The sequence below is a fragment of the Zonotrichia leucophrys genome, chromosome 5, assembly GCF_028769735.1.
Source record: "Zonotrichia leucophrys gambelii isolate GWCS_2022_RI chromosome 5, RI_Zleu_2.0, whole genome shotgun sequence".
In the NCBI taxonomy this organism is placed as follows: domain Eukaryota; kingdom Metazoa; phylum Chordata; class Aves; order Passeriformes; family Passerellidae; genus Zonotrichia; species Zonotrichia leucophrys.
The window spans coordinates 54,762,700-54,781,838 of record NC_088175.1 but is presented as its reverse complement, the minus strand read 5'-3'; the positions used below and the strand labels follow the sequence as shown (position 1 = coordinate 54,781,838).

The window sequence follows — 19,139 nt, the reverse complement described above, 5'->3', positions numbered from 1 at the left end:
ATAGTCTCTACTACAAGCAATAATGATAAATAATAAAGTCCCTGATTGTCTACTAAAGATATTATACAAAACTGGTGAAAGTCTGTTTTAATTACCTTTTTATTTAGGCATTTTGCTGATGTTTGCTAACACTCCTGGATAATTCTGTTTCAGTTTAGAGCAGCTAGGCTTAGTAAGCACCTCTCTGGGATTATGTGTATATGAGCTATCTCCTAAGTGCTCTCCTCTGTTTAATGCACATGAAATGTAACTGTGGCATGCTTCTGCTGTTTTTAAATATAAAGCAATCTCTACTCCTGTCCATTTTAATATAGCTTAGATGAGAATTTTACCTCTAGGAGAATATTTTAAATGCTCTCCTAGACCTTTACCTGCCAGAAATCAGAAGGAACTCCTTTGTGTCCCACTCACTTAAGCAGCTTTGCCATGGATGCCACTGCAGCTGTGCCTCTTAGCACTGCACACAGAGACTCAGCGAGATGTGGGTGTTTCTGTAGGTGCAGGGCAAGAGGCAGAGTGCTCCTTTGACCTGGATTAAATTGGGATGCTGTGCTGCTGAGGGCGGGAATGATTCTTAGCAAAGAGTCTTGATTTTTATCTTGGACAAAATGAACAAGTTGGTTTTCTCTTCAGGATGCGTGATACACAGGGTTATTAAAAAAATACAAGAAAATTCTTGCACGACTCCAAAATATGTGCCAGTAAGGGGTGGAGCTTTTTTTCCTCTCATCCTTTTTGCTTTGTGGGTTTACCAGAAGCTCATCATCAGGTGTGGGGTGAGGACAGGAAGAAGAAAGATGTGTCTGAATTTTACCAAAGTATAACTTTGGTTTATGTTGCAGGAGAGGTAATAAATATAAAACCTTAGAAGATGTTTCTACTTCTCTTCTTCTGTAGCACATTTGCAAGAGGTTGATTTGTGAATCTCAGATCCTTTCAATAATGCTTCTCACACTAAAGTCACAGAGATCTGCAGGGAAATATGTAGTCTTTTGATGAGAAATTACTAACTAAATTGCCTATTGTAGCCTTCATAATAAATTAAATTTTCCATTATTTTAGTTTAGTTTCCTATTTTGGCAGTAAGTCCAGTTTTTCTTGGCTTCCTCATTTTTCCTCTTGCTTCTTATTTCTGTTTAAAACTGTATTTCTAGCTTTAAGTTTGTTTCATTCTCCAATCTAGCTGTATTTTGGGTTTGAGGTATTTTTTGTCTTTTTTTTGTTGGGGTTTTCTTTTTTCTTTTTTTAAATTAAAATTCTGATTGGACTATGATGACTTAAAAAAAAAATCAGACAAGAAAACCCAAAAAACCAAAACAGAAATAACCAGCCAGCCAGATGTTCCCATTCTTCACATAACTGAAGCAGAGGAACAGTCTACCTAATGCAATTTCAAAAACATTTTTTAAAAGTTATTCTGCTTTTTAAATTTGCAAAGGAAATGCAGAATGCTCTAAGTGTGAAGCCATTTTTTGCTGTTCTTAAATTAAGACAATAGAGGAAAATTCTCAGGTAATAGATATTTCTCCAAGTTCCTCATTGTAGGATAGAGAGTGAGCTGAGAATAACAGCAAACCAAAGTATTTGCTGGGTGCCATCTAGAAGTTCCTCTTTGCCTTCTTTTGATGCAGACTGCTGCTTGTCCACATGATTTGTTGTCTCCTTTCAGCATGTTTTTGACTCACTGTCCTATTTCCAAAATTAAGCTGAAGTATCATCTCACATCATTTACCCAAATGCCTGTGAAACCACAGAACTTAATTTGATTGCATTTTCTTTAATTTTTCCTACTATGTCAAGGAGAATTCTGGACATCTTGGTAGGCTCAGTGTATTATTGATGTTAACATTAGCACAAATCATCTACTTGGTATCAAAGATGGGAGAACGCTTTTCATTTGTCCTTCATGTTTTTCTGCCAAGAGGAGAAGCTATGTTATGCTTAGTTGACTTTTTTTTTAATTTTTAATTGAAGTGTAGTTTACAAAACTTTGAAATACACCTGCTCCCTGCTGCTGCATTTGTCTACACCCAGTGCTTTCAGCATGGCAAGGGCAGTGGCACCTGAGAATGGAAGATGCTTTTACAGAAGAGCATGCTGGTGGAAGGGGTGGAGCAGCTCACAACGTCCAAATGTTGGAAGCACTTAGGAAAAAAGGAAAGGATGCCTTGGGTGAGGGAGCTGTTGCTCTCTAAAACTTCTGTGTTTGCGAAGAAGTGGCCAAACAAAATTCCTCAGAGGACTGAAAGAGCTGAATGGAAGTTTTTGAAGTAGAACTAATCTGAGGGAGCTCAGTATAGCCTGGCAAGCAGAGAAAAATATCAGCTTGTGTGATTACTGAAAGAGGAAGCCTATTTTCAGTGCTTTGAGTTGGGTGACTGTGGAAGAAAGTTAGTTCTGTTTCCTTGTGTGAACTTTACTTTTGGTGTGATTACTCAGCTCTGTATAGAAAGAAAAGCTGTACGTATACGACTAATTGGCTGTGTCACAGCCTGACAGCTCCTGGCAAAATGGTTTTCAGAATAGTTAAATGCCTTTCATGTTTACTCCAGGTGACACAGACCTGGGTTTAGGATATAAAACACAGGGAGCTTTTAAAGCCTCTCAGCTGCACTGATGCAAACGCCACTAATCCCCAAGAAAAATGCGGGCTGCTATTCATTAAATGCAGATGAGTTTCCTTTTTTAGTAAGCCCATTAGCAGATGCCTAAATTTAGGAACACGTGCAGTTACAATCAGTGGAATATTGTGAACCTTCTTATCTTCTGTCTTGCAGAGGACTCCCTGTGCTTGTCTTTGAGAGGTCTCAGACCCCGAGCCCTAATGTGGAGCCTGGTTTATTCTGTTGCCTTTGCAAACTGTGCTTTATATATGGATCTCCTCTGTTTCCATTTATTTCTTTCACAGTGATAAGGAAGTGAGGAAAGTCATCATTAGAAATTCAGTTTTGTGCCTCAGCATCAAGTAGAAGCAATCTCAATTTTTGGCACAGCTCTGTTTCCAGGATGCTAACTGGTCTCTCATCTGTGAAATTCTGTTGTCTTCCAATCTTACGAGGAAAAAATACTCAGTGTAATCAATGAACCTAATGAAAAACTGTTGGTTTTGCAAAATTGGTGTTTAATTTGTATCTTCTTTTCATTTGTATAGGGTTCACCATAATAAAATTTCCTGGGCATTTTCAAAATATAATTGCAATTAATTAAAAGAATGGCAGTTATGTGTGATGATAACATGTGTTTTTTATCCAAGACAGGAAACATTTTAGGCCACTGAAGTAATTCCTGCAAAATTGCACAGATCAGAGATTATTGGCTTAAATTGGTTTAGCATTTTCCTTGACAATCTGATCTAATCAGCATTGCAGGGGGCTTTATTCCTCCTAACTACAACCACGACCTGAAACAAGGCTGTCACTCTGCTTGTCTGAAAAATTAGGGAGGCAATTGTGCCCATCTCATTCTTCTCTTTCCTTTATGGGTACCACTGCTGGTTCAGGGCACTTACACTTCAGTTTGTGATACTGGGATTTGTGTATCACAACTGAAAAAAATCAACAAATCAATTTTCAGGCAGTTTTTGGCAGATTATTACTGTATTTTTAGACTGTTATTCCAAAAATTGTGGTATGTTTGCCTACAGATTAAAGTTAAGGCCTTAAGAACAAAATTATTTGAAATGAGGAAAATAACTTTGCCATTGAATACCTACTTCTTTTAATGAAACTTTAAGTTATAGTCAATAAAGGTAATCCTTTAAATTATAGTCAATAAATAATTATTCTGAGCACTCTTTATTTTGGAGGTCTGTAATTAAGAAATTATATGTTGCTTTAAATGAATTGATACTGTCTTAAAATCTGGTTTCCAAGTAGAAGGCATGCAGAGAGGTATTGCTTAGGACAAGCTGAAAATTGTGTTTTAGAAAGTGGAAGACTTGGAACTTGGTACTCCTTAGTTTTTAATATCCTCATAGTGTGTTTTTTGAAAATCCGCCTTTTACACATTGGAGAAAACAAAATTGGTCCCTGACAAAATATTGATGTCAATGGATACAGAAAGCCTTAAAAGTGCAGTATTGGTACCTATCAGAGTTTTCAATGTCTTCATCTGAGGGGAAATGGGTTGTACTTGCAAATGTGTATTTCTTTACATAATCTCATTCCAGTAAATTAGAAGCCTTTACTCTGTTTTCAAGTTGTCCAGGCTTGTAGTAACTTGATGTTAACTTTGCCAGAATGATGCATGGATTTGTCTGGCCTGATTCATATCCATGGCACAGTTATGGCTAAAGGGGAATTTAATAGGCTGGTAGTGAGAACACATCTAGTAGGAACAACAGTGCCCAGGATTTATAGTGTTTTCAGATCAGAACAGGCCAGATGGAGTGCATACAGAAAAAATATAGAGTCCTTATAAAGGACTCATTCCTATAAAGTGTTGTTTGTGTGCACCCACATCAAACAGTTTATCATTGACTCAATAGCATAATAAAAATTTCATTTTTCTTACCTATAGGAAATAACCACTATAATGGAATTTGCTGGTTAATGAGTAATTTATTGTTTTGTAGTTCTGACGGCTCTTTAACAAGCTCTTTAGAAGTCTCAAACCCCTCAGATTTCTCTTAGGACCCAAATTTTCCTGTTTCTTACACTGCCCTCTAGCGCTGAGCACGTTTGGAGAGTCATCTCCAGACATCTTCGGTGTTAAGTAACTTTTGTGAGATGACTTTTTAGGAGCTGTTGGGTTATGAAAGTCTGCCAGGGCAGGAAGCATCCACCTCCTCTGCATGGAGGCCTGTCCTTGTTGGGTGCCAAGTGTTGCAGCAGACCTCTCGTTAGGGGTAGAAATGAGCTCATTTAACAACGTGGAAAGGGGCCTGGTTTATTCATCTTTACAGCTTAGCCATCCTGAGTTGTCGGGTTTTCGTCTGTTTGAAGGGCCTGGAAAGGCCCGTAGTGGCCTTGGGGCAGCCCGCGTATCGAAGGACGAGAAGAGGCTTCAGTTCTTCTTTCGGTTTTTATGTTTATTAATTGTTTATCTAAAAGATGTTCTTTCAGCCCGACAGAGCTCTGCTCAGCAGTCAGCCATGAGCACACTGTGCTGCCCTCCGTACAGACACCTATCTTTATACCCATTGTTACGTGTACAATATTTATCATTTTTCCCCAATACCATTTATTCTTATTGCTGGGTGCACTTTTAGTAATGGCTAATCCAAAAGTGCCACCATCACCACAGAAGATGGAGGAGAAGAAGAAGAAGAAGAAGGACAGGACACACCCCAATTCCTCCATCTTACTTCTCTAAACCCCCCTGTACATAAATCCTAAACCCTGTGTCTCACCCTCTAATTAGCTAATCTTTTCGCCATTCACCCCGGTGAAGTCCTCTTATCTTCATACAGGTGTCGTTCTCCGTGTAGGGTCAAAGTCCTGCCACCAGACACTTCTGGCAACATTCCACGACTCCCGGGCCCCCCAAGGGTGGTCTCAGTGGCCCAGCACCTCAGGACTGAGATCCTGAGATCCGACACTGAGTGACTACACAGACTCTGACTGCTGCCTATTCCTGCTGGAGCATGACTGCAAGGATTTCCTTGCTGCTCTGAGCACAGGCTTCACCTAGCTCGACTGTGACTGCAGGCTCTAACTCCATCAGACCCAGCTTGGTCTCACAGCAGAGCTTCTGGAGCAGCAGCAGCAGCAGCTCTCTTCTGTGTTTTGTTTCTCTGGATCATTCCTTCTTCCTCTAGGTCCTGTTCCTCCTCCAGGCTCTCCCTGACCAGCCAACCCACCCCTTTTATCACACTTATCCTTATTAGTCATAGCTGTGATCCATTAAGGCCAAGGCTGTTCTTTGGTAATTAGTACAACTGTGATTTATCAGTGTGAGGTCATTTGTAATCCCTTCTTTCACATCTACACTATGCAGCAGAACTGGACTGAATTTCCACCCTAATATGCACAACAAGCATGGGATTATTCATCAGAAAAAACTCCTAACAGAAACAAATGAAAATATATGTTAGTAGCATGCTAATAGCTTATAGCATTATGTGCGTGTACTGGCTGCTTAAAATGCAGTCAAGATAGCATATAAATTAATAACATATAAATTGTGTTTCAAGTTCTAAAAAAATTTAAAATTGAGAGAGTTTTAGCATTTCCTTCTATATGTGCTGTCATACACAGTTCAATCCTTAAAGTTTTGTCTGTATACTATTCATAGTGTTATCATGATTTCTTGACAGCTGTTGAGGAGAGGATCACCTTTCTTTTGCTGGGGTTTTTTCCCATTCCCTGTCTGTCTACAGTGTTTACACTGACTACAGAGTGTGCTGGGGTGTGCAAAGACTGCATATGGACTGAATCCTCTCAGGGTGGTTGTGTGTTTTGTATGGAGTTCGAATCAGGTTTATTTTTTTTTAAGATTAGGGCTCTGCTGCTCTGTCATCTGTGCAGACAGAGTCTGACAGGCTCTGTCAGTCTCTCTGAGGAGCCCAGGCAACTTCAGTATGATTTACTAAGCTGTAAGTAAGCAGCAGTAGCAGGATTTAACCCACTTAGATACTGCATTTTTTTTCTTAGGAGCACTTCTGCTGAAGTCATTTCTTTGGGAACAAGACTAGAATGCCAAGAGGAATTAACTTGACTTGAATATTCAAAACAGTGAAGTTCACTTTTTAGCACAAAGCTATATTGATGTTGACACCTTGCCAGCAGTATTGGGATTTTTTTGGGAGGTGAGAGAATAAGTAAAATAACTTCTTTGAGGGAAGATCTGTTACTGTAACTTTCAATTTTTGTCTTCTGAGTATACTTTTCTCCATGGCTGATGCAGTGGTGCATCTTGATGAGCTGCTTCTGCTGTTGCTTGTCAGTGTTTCACCACACCATGCAAACAAGGATGTTTTCATTTGGAGGTTCACTCATCTGATACAGGATTTATAGCAGGGTCCTGCTTGGGAGCAGCCTTGCAAGACAGGAATTGTCAAACTGCAATTTTTGAGAACGCTGATAAAGTGTTTTCATGAATTACAATAGATTTTAAAAGTGTGATTTTCCTCTGTGTATCTTGCTGTGTGACAAAGTTTAGGTGAAGTTTTTCCACTTCTAAACACTGTATCATGGCTCTGTGATCCAATGCCAGTCTGGGATTTTTACCTGTCACACTGAATGGCCTCTGGCAAGAGGGTATGGATTGCTGAACAGATGAAGGGCACCTGTAGAGGAAAAGGATGAAAAGCTCCTTCCTTCCACAGAAAGCTGAAAGGCTACTGCCTGCAGGAAATAGAATATAGATCTTTTGAGTGCTGGGAGCCAGAGCCAGAGTTTGAGGCCATTAGGCCTCGTGAGAGAGCTGAGCTTTGTTTTGCCTTTCATGATGGTCTGCTTAGAGGCACGTCATGAGTCCGCCTTGCACGGTGAGGCAAGGCACAGCTGTGGCATCACCTCTGTAATCATGGCCTGTTCCTTCCTCTCTGGGCTGGGAAATCAGAGGGTCAGGCACTGGAGATCATGATCAAAGCCTTTCCTCCTACTCTCTGGCATCATTTCCAGCTCATTTTCCTTTTTGTGAGCAGCCTGTTCGACCTGAGCATGTATCATTTAGTGCAGCTATTGATGTCTTCAGCTGACACAGGGGTGTTTTTTCAGACAGGGTGATTGTGCTGACTTACTCTATGTACCTTCTTGTTACTGCCACTTAATGAAATCAGCAGATAAGGCTACACTGCAGGCTTTGTAAAGCAGTTTTGTTTCCTAGGAAGGCGTTTTCACAATGGCTAAGCTTTGATGTGAAACACTGCTGCTTTTGTGAATAGACCTGCAGTCAAATAAGGGATAGAACCAAAATGAAACTTAGGTATTTGTGAGAACAAACAGCATGTCTGAATCTGTCTCTGCAACTATTTTTGCAACCCTTTCTGACTTGATCTTTTCTCTTAATTGTAAACCTGCTTATGGTAACTTTTCTTAGGAAGATGTTGAAATCTGAATGGAGCTGAAAAATGGGTCTCTCTGAGTGAGTTTCAAAGGCTTTCATGGAGATTAAATCAAAGTTATTAATTGATTGTGTTAATTGGTAATAAATAAAAGATTTGCTTTCTTCAGAGGTTGTAGAACAAAGCAGCACTCAGACAACAAAATGTCTATCCCTTATTATCTCAGTGGTATCTTTTGATTTGGTGTCTCTGATTTATTTTATAGAATGAGCAATAGGAAGAGGAGAGTGAATTTCTGTCTTGGCAGCTGGTCATAAAGATCACATGAAGCAATGGATTTGTATAAACATTAATTGCTTAACTAGGAAATGTATGAGCTGAAGAGAGACAGATGATTTCAGAAAAAAACTGTGGGGTTTTTGGCTCAGGTAAGCAGTGTGTGACCAACTCCAGGCTGATACCATGACCAGCCAGTCTTCTGGAAGGAGACTTCTTTGGCCCAGATGTGCAGCCAGCTGACATCTGTGTAATAAATCTGCTACTAATTGATTGAGCTGCAAGGAGTCAGTCTGCCAGGAGTTAATATCAGGCTCGTGTCTGGATACAGTTTTGCATGGTATGTAAAGTTAATATAGGGAGGACCTCCAGATAACATTTGCAGTGATGTGCTGCAGGCAGCAGGCTTTCTTCCCACAGGAGAAATGGAACTGATCTTTCCTTTTTGGTACTAACTGAGCAGATGAATGTGCCTGCCTAGTGTTGCTTCAGGCAGTACTGCTCATGGGTCACCTTTGGGCCTCTGCTCCCTGCCATCATTCTGTACCTGCAGGAGCAAGTGGGAAGCAGGCCTGGCCTCAGGCCATCACCTGTTTACTGAGGATAAGGCATCAAATGCACTTGTTGACCAGTCAAAAGGCAGCTGATGGTCTGTCATCATTATTTTTATTTCTTGTGAGAGACTGGCTGAAGAAAGTTGCTTCCCCCAAGAGCTTTCAGCCAAATAAAGGAAAGAAAGTCTTTGTCATCAGAGATGCGAGGTTAATTCCATTGATTGGAATTGTAATTGGAAGTTCCTGCTAATTTTTTTTTTCCCTGTAGAGCAATGTATTGAAATAACATGTTTGCTTAGCATACAAAAAGTTACTGCATTCGGTAAGTGGTTTAGTAGAGCTTGGAAACTAAATTCACAGATATCCATTACTGGAAGATCTTAACTGAGATACAACCTGGATTACTGAGCACTTTTTCAATCAGAAAACAGCAAGAGATTCACAAAATCATTAGATAAAATTCAATATATCCAATATATGTGTGAGTCTGTGAAGGCAGTTGTTTCTGGGATGGCTCTTCATCCATGAAAAGACAGAGACATCTGTGACCTCCCATGCTGCTGTGATTTTTAAAGTGGTATTCAAATGCTATCCTGCCTTTTTCAAGTTAGGACCCTCTAAAATGATCTGAGTTTATCCAACTTGTGTAGTTGCCAAGCTCCTCTCTCAGATATTTATCTGTGTGGTAGCAGGGCCTGTCAGAGTAGTTTCCTCTTTTGACTGAGGGTTTAGTTTGTCTTTCATCTTTGAAGAGTTGGAGCTGATTCCCGAATTCAGGCTCGGAGACATTACTTTGACAAGTAAAGAAACATTTCATGTTTACAGAGGTTGGAACATGGTGTAGGAAGTGAGTGCCATTAGTTTCCTGTCAGTGTTGTCAGAAGGAAAAAGGAAAACATCTCGAACAAATCAAATAACCTAGTCTTCTCATTTTATGTTTTTGCATTTTGGGTTCTTTCTAGTAGGAGATCAAAGGATGCTTCCTGACATTCTTTGGGAGTCGGGATTCTGATGGCATATTGTGCTAGTACATAAACTGTTGTCCTTAGGTGTTTCCATGAAGTTTAATTCAGCTCTCAGGCCTTTAGGTGGCTCTGGGTGCTGAGGAGGACTTTGGGGACAATTGGCAGATTTTCAGAAGATTCACTTTAATTTTCATAAGTCTCTGTGTTTGTAAGTACAGCCCTTTAGAAAGGAGAGTTCTTCAATTGGTTGGGTCACTGTTAAAGATTTTTTTATTGTATGTGTGTGTGTGTGGCTCTTGTTTACAAATCTGGTGTGCTGTGGATTGCAAAGTGTTTACAGAAACAAGGGCTTCTCTTGGTTAGATTATGTGATGTGACTCACAGAGAGCTCACAAGACATCTTGAACAGACTTTTTGAGCAACTAAACATTGAGAATGAATGCTGTGATTTCATTGTACTGGAACTCTTCTTAAATTGAGTTCTAGGTATATCTTTCCCTCTCCTCTCTGTTTTGGCATAACAGCCAGAGATGTGGCCTTGTGAAATGAAAACATTTTGTAATCAAGCAAATACTACAAAGTGATGATCCCAGTAGCATCATCGCATGCACCTAAATATGGACTGAAAACTCAAATATGCTGGATTGGTAAACTGAAGCATAGGGTTATTGCATTACTGAAATTAGTATGCTATTTAAACACGGATGCCTAGTACAGTGAATTTTCTCTGTGTTGAATATGTAGTTTTAAAGAACTTTATTTACACACAAACTTCGGCAGCTGTTTTGTGCACTCTGTACAGATTCTTTTTTTCCTCTTCAAAACTTCAGTCGTTTCCTAGCAAGATAATCCAGGCTGAAATTAAATATTTCATCTTAGTATATAAAAGCAAAATAGCATTCTTTTCTGATAAAGCTCCTTCTGAAATTTAATTCATTTAGATTTATCAGTCCTAGCCTTTAGTCAGATTGTGATAAAAAATAATTGTTTCTACCTAACTTTGACTATTAAATTTTGAGCCTTATGTGCTAATAGTTACACCTGCACAAGAGTATGTGATGGGAAGACTTACAGGCAGCAAGTGGAGCTGAAGTTACACTTTTTCAAATAGCAGATCCTTACTGTTTCCTTTTGTCTTTGTCTCTCGTAGAAGCTCCACCAAAATTGGAAGACAGCCCTGCAGAAGCGTTCACGGACTCGTCTCTCTTTGCTCACTGGGGGCAGGAGCTGAGCCCTGAGAACAGGAGGCTGGCCCTGAAGCAGTTCCAGTACTACGGCTACAACGCCTACCTGAGCGACCGCCTGCCGCTGGACAGGGCCCTGCCGGACCTGCGGCCCAGCGCGTGAGTCCTGGGGTGCCCTCCCTGAAAGTCCACACTGTGGCCTTCCAGCTCTTCATCCCCTGTGGGCCCACACTGCAGCCTTTCTTCTCCACCTGTGGGCCCACACTGCGGCCTTCCAGCTCTTTTCCCCCTACAGGGCCACACTGTGCCCTTGTGCCCTTCCAGCTCTTCTCCACCTCCAGGCCTATAGGTGGCCATTGAATCTTAGTATGTATTGTATAGGTGGCCTTTGAGCCATAGTAAAATCTATGTATTGTATAGGTGGCCTATGAGTCTCGGTAAAATACATGTATTGTGTAAGAGGCCTTGCCCCGATCCTAGTTGTTCTAGATGGGCTGCAGCTGTGATGTCCTTAATTGGGCAGCAGCTGTGGCTAATGAAGATAACTGGGATAAAAGGGGGTGGGCTGGCTGGTCAGGGAGAGCCTTGGAGGAGTCCTGATGAAGATGCAGGAACAACACTGCTGTGAAGAGTTGCGTGTGAGAAAACCACCCAGAAGGTATGGGACTCTAGAAATATGATAACAACAAGTGGTGACCCTGACGTGATAGAAGATAGGACAGCTGAGACCTGTGGCAGCCAAGAGCTGTGGAAGAGATTAGGCAGCCTGAGAGTTGCAGAAGATAAGACAGCCAAGAGCTGTGGAGAAGTATGGCTATTGAATCAAGGAGCTGTGGCAGCCAGGAGCTGTGTTAGATTATGGCCTTTGAGTCAAGAAGCTGTGGGGAAACATGGCCTTTGAGTCGAGGAGCTGTGAGAAAACCACCCAGGAGGTATGGGACTCTAGAAATATGGTAACAACAATATGATAACAACACAGGCCCACACTGTGGCCTTCCAGCTCTTCTCCACCTACAGGGCCACACTATGGCCTTCCACCTCTTTTTCACATGCAAGGCTTTCCTCCTAGGTCTGGGTACAGGTAACAGCCAGAATGAGTAATTTCTATCAAACAGATGAATGCTGTACCTTTTAATTGTCTTCTGAAGCACTGCTGAGCCCAAAGTCAGTTCTGTTAAAGTCCCACTAAGTATTCATGAACATTTCTTCAGCATCTGTCGGAAGCTTTATCTCACCTACAATTGACATTGGATAGCAGGTGTGGGGTTTTTTTGCTAAAAGAAGCACCTTTTAATGCCAGTTTTCAGTTTTATCAGATAATTGGCTAAATAAGAGCTGCTCTCTTTGAAAGCACAGAACTGCCTGATTAAGGTCACTTGGCAGGTGAAGCTGGTGAGTTTCAGTGGTGAAATACACCTTTGAGCCAAGCACTGGAAGCCCAGGGATCCTCCTTGGGCAGGTCTCTGCTGGCAATCATGCCTGCCAGGCAGGGTGAACACATCCAGGGTTATTCCACAATGGCTTGGGGAGTTGGATGGGAGCAGAAAAGGGAACAGCCTTCCCTTCAGTGTATCTGGGGTCTGTTTGGGCAGCACTGTTCACAGAGACAGCTAGTGCTCAAACTTTTTGAAGCATTGGTGATATATCTGATGCTTTGAACAATCAGCAGCTCTGGAGATGGAGAAGCAGGTGGCGGGAAAACTGCTTTTTTTGCAGCTCATTAAAAAAAGAAATCATTAAAATAAATGTGCTGGGTACTTGGTGAATCAGACGTGATTGTATGCACTTATTCTAACCAAACATTTTAATAACTAAAGCAGTAGTGCATTTTGCTGCACATTAAGTTGATGATAGCAAAAATATATGAACACCATTCCAGGCAGCACTTTAGCAGTATCTATGCTATGTTTTATTATATATTGCGTTGTAGAAATATTTTTGTTGCAGATTTGCTGTAATACTGACTTTGAAGAAATCAAAGTCCGTGCAATTGTATTTGTGTTTTGGTTGAATCAGTTCAGCAATGCCTGTAGGGACAGTCTCTTTTTTGTTTTTTTAATTGTAGACTGATCTGAAGGAAAAAGAAATCTTTTTAACTAGACATCAGTGATAGAAATGTTTCTGTTCTTATAGCCCTTTTGAAATTACTCTTCTGAATGATTTAAATATCAATTTTTTATAACGCTGTGTTTTAGAAATTTAAAATATAGAGAAAATGTTACTGTAGCTGAAAATAAATTAAGGTCAGGATTGTAAAAGAAATTCTAGTTAGAAATGAATCATGAGCCTAATCCTGTGCAAGTTTTGATCCTTTGCTGACTGTCTGCCAGAAACATGACAGACATCACAGTATGTTTAGGACACATACATACAAAATAATGGCTTAGTAATGGTAGCTCAGGCAGGTTCCCTGCACCCTTTAGGCTGGGGAGCAGGCAGAGACTCAGACACTGGGATGTAGTAAGTTCTGACCCTGAGGAAAATGAACTGTGTTGTCAGGCAGTATGCAAACTGTTTGCTGTAGCTACTGCACCCTGTGGAGTGCAGAGCTACAGGTGTTCTCTAAGTCCTGTTGTTGAAAAAAGAATTCCTGCTCCCAACAAGCAAATTCTCATTTGTGTGAGAGCACGTGCGTGAATGTTGTGGGCAAAAAAAATCTACCCTGTGAAAGTATGTTCTCAGTGTAATAATCAATTTTTGGGATTTCTAGCACCTGGTTTTTAAGCCAGGTGCAGAAGTCACTTCCCACATCTGTATAACTGTATTTAAATTATCCTTGGGCAGGTACTGGGCTCAAGCAGCACAGCCTAAAGGCCAAGAACAGTGTGGTGTGAAGAGAGCCTACAGCAAGTGACATGGAGCCCAAGTTAGCCACCTTTGCTGGAATCAGTCAGTTGTGGTATTTCTGTTCTGACTAGAAATGCATGAAAGCCTGGATATAACCACAGTACCTGGGCACAGTTAGCCAAGGTCTAACCAAGCTTATTAGCCTGGATTTAGCAGTGATTGTGCAAGAGTCAGCATGGCAGTGGCATCCCAGCAAAGGCTTGTGACAGGTAGATAAAGGAGCAGAGCTCACATAGTTCTGTCTGGGCTCAATGCTGGTCTGTCATCTGTATTCAGAACCTATTGTATGGAGTACAGGAATTTGGGAGGACAGCAATATTTAGAACTGAAACCTAAGGGAATTCACACATTGTTAGCCCCAGATGAGAGCAGGAGAATTAAGTGATCTGCCAAAATTGTGATATTAGTCCTTTATATCATACTGGTATGACTCAGCTTTGACCTTTCTGCCTGCAGTGCTCTGAGAATTCACATCTACATATCTTAGCAGGGGAGCTCAGCGTGTCTTTACAAGGCTCTACAGAGATAAAGGCCATTCCCCTTGTGTAATAACACCAAATTATAACATGCAGCATTCTCTAGGGTTGAGATTGTCAACATTAAATGCCATGACAAAAGAAGAGGACAGTTAGAGATTGTGGAGCTGCAACACAGATGGAAGAGAGGGCAAAAATCCAGCCTTGTCCAGTCCTTCAGCGTGGGTGGCATGAAGAGGCAGCAGAACACATTTAGCAGTTAGGGCAGTGCACTCTGCCCAAGCCTCTGAACTCTGGCCTCTCTAGAAAAAGATTATCACATTGGTTGGGAACATCCAGCAGAGCGCAGTTGGGTCAAACTGTGGCAGTTGTCACACCTTTCAGAAGAACCTTCTCATGCTTTAGGTACTGCAGAGTGGTTTCTGACCCTCTGTGCAGCCACGAGCCTCCTGTCCCATTCTGAATTCGGCTCCTTTCCACTGTGAGTATTTCTGCTAGCACAGGGTGTCCCCAGCACAGTCCAAAATAATCTCTTTGAAGCAAATAAGAGATGGCCTGGATACCTTAGGCTCCTGAAGTAGTCACTGCACTGTGAAGTGGGCTGTTTTTGCAATACTCAGTAGACAGTGCAGGGTTTATTGTGGAGTACTGTCTCTGCCAGGACCTAATTTTGTGCTGCTGAAGCTGGGTGCTGTGCTGTTCCCCACATTCTGTGCATCTGTTAGCCTTATCTACATCACAGACTGACAAGTAGCTCTAATTAGCCTGGAAGCACTTAGGAAGGTAGTGTTGCCCTTGCTGTATGCAGGAGCAGAGGATAATAGTTCAGTGTTAGTTATAATTCTGTTGTGCTCCTTACTTTTAGTAGGGCAGCCAGTACCCACAAAGCTTGTTTTGAGTGAAATGTGAATGAAACAAGCTCATGCACAAATTCATCGAAACAATGTAGGTTATTTAGAGGTCCTGAAACTGTCTCCCAAACTCCTTTCGAGTGGATGTACTTAAGATTCTACTTTGTTGGCTTGTAAATTTTTGTTGCCTGATCCATTGTGCTGAAGCACACATGGGAGAGGGAGGTAATATTCTTCTTTGATTATGTGATGAGCGAGGGAGGCATAGCAGGAAAGAAGGTTTGCAGCAGGATCCCAGCAGAGGAGCTGTTTCAAAGGGTCTGGCTCCTGCCCAGACTGTCTGATACAAAGAAACCTGGCCAGTAAATGCAAAGCAACCTTTTCAGTCAGTGTAACTGACTGGAAGAAAGCAAAGAAGCAAAAGAGAGAAGCAAAGGCAGGAAGGGTGGAAGGCAAAAGAAGCATTTAAAGCTCAGATGTTTGAATTCTTTGGAGATTGTCAAATAGCATGGTATAGCATGTGGGTTTGCCCTTTTCCTGGCTGAAAGTTTGTCATCTGGAAAAGTGCAGAGGAGAGGTCCTGTTTCTGATGCAGAGAAGGGCTTTGGCTATTTTGTAAGCACTTCTTTTAAACAATTCATTGCTCCTAAACTGATTATTTAGAGGCTCAGTTTGGCAAGGGACAGTGGTAGAAGCCTTGAAGACAGCAAAATTAGGTTTGTGATAAAGTGGGCACAAACAGAGCAGGCAAGAGATCCCCTGAATGCAGATAGGACTACAAGGAAGAAAAATCAAACATTGGCTAGTTGAGGACAGTGATGTGGTTTGGGAAAAAAGTTTTTCATGTATGTTCACTTGTCCAAAATGTCCATTAGTCTTATGGTGGCAAACACAATCCTGGATGTGGCATGCATCAGACTTCTATATTTTTTTCCTTTGTTAAAATTGATATAAGAAAAATCAGTAATTTCAAATAGTGAGGTTCAGGCTGGGCATTTGTATGTAATCTCTATTTCTCCCCAAAAGCCAGCTTCTCCAGAGTTGCATTCCATAAACCTTTGCCCCCACACGTCCCTGTGAAACAGTTCTGTTCTGCTGGGTTTGAGTTAGTGATGGATATGGCTCCTTCTTAATTTCTGACCAAGTTCTTTTGTTGCTAATGGTAAAAGAGAACATTAATATTGCTTGTTGGTTTTGATGTTTCGAAGGAGCCATTTAAAAAGAGCACAAAGTACATATAATGTATTGTTTTGGACAGAACTTCTAAAATTTCCAGAGTATTCAGCATTCTTGTTAAATACCTAATCTTTCCTGCTGTCCTGTTTCATGCTCTCTTTTACTTATCTCTCTACCTCTGATTCTTCTCTTTCTCATCTCACCTTTGCCATGAGATTGGTTCCCAGCAGATGTTTAAAATGTGTAAGTTTGTTTATGTGATTATTAACCCAATCATTGTAGTAAAACGCTACTAGCCCCCCTAAAATAGTATATAAATGTTTGAGACCCACAATAAATCAGATTCTGATCACCAAATCAGTCTTCCATCTCTCTTCATTGCTGACATTACAATACTCAGTTCTTTTGCCAGAGTTTTGCTGCTACTTATTTCATTTATGCCAGAATGTTTTGTTTTGTTTTACTCCCATGTATTTTGAACTTCTGTTGGCCATTCTGGCTGTGGACAAAATGTTACCAGTACAATTCTGTTTCTGCTTGCGCTTCTGAGAAATTCTTACCTTGTTGGAACTAAAACTTGCTCCCATATACTTGTTCCTTAAAGTGTTGTTCCTAAAACAACACTTTAACCCCAAACATTTTTAGTAACATCTTGACTGCATCTTGTATTAAACAAAAAACAACCAAAAAAACCCCCAAAACCATCAAAACAAACAAACAAAAAAAAAAAAGTGGAATATATGCTACAATTTATTTTCTAAACAAAAACATGGGGTTTTACTATTGTTTGATCTGATACTCTTGGTTAAAGTTTTTCAAAGCTTGCAGAAAATAATTTGAGTTCATAATTATGTACATATTTGTAGACAGTCTCAGAGATAAGTTATTAATACAGGAAATAAATTTTGCTTTGCTGCTTTAAAGCATAGTTATGCTAAACTAATTTTAATGGCTAATGACTGGCTAAATTGAATTATCACAGTGCATAGAGGAATAGAGTTGTCTTGTGGACAAATATTTGAAAGAAGCTTCATAATATATGCTGCTCTCCATTTACCAGAGCTGTGCTTGAAATAGAACACCAGGAGTTTCTCTAAATTCCTGGTAACCATGGCAACTGCTGCTTTAGTGCTATTAGCCCAGTGTAATTGAGTGGAGTGGGTTTTGCTGGCTGTAATTTTTAGCTTTGTTGAAGCAATACTCACTATTGCAGCTGTAAATGCCGTTTGGAATCTGTATTTGAAATTCAGTGGAAGCACAAGCGCTTTACATTCTGTGCAGGATCTGGGGCTGAGTTAATTCTGATTTGTTTAAATTAAAAGAAAAAAAAAAGTAGGTCATTTTTAGCATCATCAGCTGATAGGAAAAATTATGTAGAGAGGAAAAGGTGTTTTTCTAAAAAGTACAGACACACTGAAACAAAAAGTGAATTTGAGCTGAAAGTAAAGATAATAAATGAATCTGAATGCGAAAAAAAAAAGAAAACATGAACTCAGTTCAGGGATCTACGCTCCTTGAAAATTAGTCTTCTTGAAAAGACTAAAGAAATTAGATAAAACAGGAGTCTAATTCTGTTCTCTCAAGTCATCTGTAGTTATCTTTTAACACATGGTGGTACAAAAAGGGAATCAGATTGCATCCACAGGATTGAAATCATTGCTCTTGTCTGTACAAGTTGCCAGCAATACAAAATTTTGTCCAGAGTGATAAAAAATTGAAAATATGTAAGATGTAAATGAATGCAGGTGGGAAAACCAATACAAATAGTTTGTTTTAAATGGATGGAAGACTCAGCAGAAGCAGAAATTTTGTTTGAGCATATCAGTTTATGCATGGATTTATGGCAGGGAAGCAGTGTATTGATGGCTGTTTTTTCATCAAGAACCTTTTTGGAATATAATTTGTCACTAGTTGATTGCAATATTATATTTTACATTTATCTCAAGCTTGGCTTAATTGACAGAGGAGAAAAAAACACCAGTATTTAAGGAAGCAACTTCTTTGAACTATTTTCAATATACTTTTATTGCCATTCAAAGTATTTTCAAAAATCCCTCAGTTTTTCCTAATTATTTAACAGGTACCATATCTTACCAGACAGAGTTTCACTTTTTGCTAGAGTATCATTTTATCTTCTTTGTGCATTGTTATGGCTGAAGCTAACAAATATTACCATGCCTAAGTTAGACAGATAAAAGATACATTGGCTGTAGATTTGTTTGCTGGACCATTTTATTTTTCTTCATTTCGGCTGCAAGCACATCACTAAAATAACAAGCATTGTAGGTTCTTTAAAGGATAATACTGAAGATTATTTTAGTAGCTTTAAACCTGTTAACTAGTTCATAGTCTATTTGAAGACAAATTTTCAAAATTTGGATGCGTACACACCATTTGGCATGAACAGGTCTGTTCTTCAAGGACCTAGATCTGTCATAATTTTAGCATCTTTAGGAAAACTTTGAGTGTTAGTATTTAAGAATTATTATGTGACTATAAGTAAATAGGTCTCCCAGCCACTTTGAGCATGAAATATGCACATTGGAAATCCTTCTGTGAAGTGCCAGTTAAACCTGATGGTTCCTAAAACTCACATTTGTCAAAGATTTGCCTCAGGTTTGACAGTGCTCAGCCCAAGTAAATTTATGGCTATTTCACCTACTCAGTCATCTGGGCAGGGCTTTTAGAGATTGTTTTAAGCAGAGCTTGTTCATCACTGAAGGTGATCTTTTTTTAAGGAACAGTTTCAGAGGTTAAAATATTCACTCTAGGGTACAGGAGGCAGTTGTGGAAACTATCTTTTCTCCCTAAGATGATGTGAAATCGGTGTGTTATCACCAAAGGGGTACTGGGGACAGCCAA

General features: G+C 40.2%; 1 protein-coding gene across 2 annotated transcripts in view; it reads left to right on the top strand.

Moving 5' to 3' along the window:
- The window catches only part of GALNT18 (polypeptide N-acetylgalactosaminyltransferase 18), a 213,998-nt gene that overhangs the window by 85,121 nt on the left and 109,738 nt on the right, over positions 1–19,139 (top strand). For both annotated transcript variants that reach the window (XM_064715707.1, XM_064715709.1), the window contains exon 3: positions 10,894–11,086. In XM_064715707.1, the coding sequence (XP_064571777.1) occupies positions 10,894–11,086 (193 nt within the window). The remainder of the gene's footprint in view (positions 1–10,893; positions 11,087–19,139) is intronic.